The sequence below is a fragment of the Antrostomus carolinensis genome, unplaced genomic scaffold (assembly GCF_000700745.2).
Source record: "Antrostomus carolinensis isolate BGI_N321 unplaced genomic scaffold, ASM70074v2 scaffold18999, whole genome shotgun sequence".
NCBI lineage: Eukaryota > Metazoa > Chordata > Aves > Caprimulgiformes > Caprimulgidae > Antrostomus > Antrostomus carolinensis.
The window spans coordinates 92,556-92,844 of record NW_010339453.1 but is presented as its reverse complement, the minus strand read 5'-3'; the positions used below and the strand labels follow the sequence as shown (position 1 = coordinate 92,844).

Below are 289 nucleotides of genomic sequence, written 5' to 3'. Positions count from 1 at the left end.
GGTTTTTTATAGGTTGTATTTTTAGGACTTGGGGAGAGAAGAGTAGGAGTGGCAAGGAAGGAGCATCACCAGCGTGGGGTCCTCCCTGGGGTCCCCTGTGATCCCAGGGGCCATGCTCAGTGTGAGGGGGTGAACTTGCAGATGAAGTGATGCTGCTGGGAGCAGTCGGCGCTGGACCACACGGTGAAGCCTGCGAGAGAGATGGGCTGAGGGTCAGCGGGGGCCACAGCAAGGACAGAGGCACCAGCTCTGCCCACCGCAGTCCCCTGGGGTGGACCAGCCCCAGAGG

At 61.2% G+C, this 289-nt stretch overlaps 1 protein-coding gene across 1 annotated transcript in view; it reads right to left on the bottom strand.

Annotated features, from left to right (window-relative positions):
* Nucleotides 1-116: 116 nt before the first annotated feature.
* REG4 (regenerating family member 4) overlaps nucleotides 117-289 on the bottom strand; it is a 3,311-nt gene continuing 3,138 nt past the window's right edge. The window contains 1 exon segment of the mRNA XM_010175860.2: nucleotides 117-196. Coding sequence (XP_010174162.2) covers nucleotides 117-196 — 80 coding nt within the window.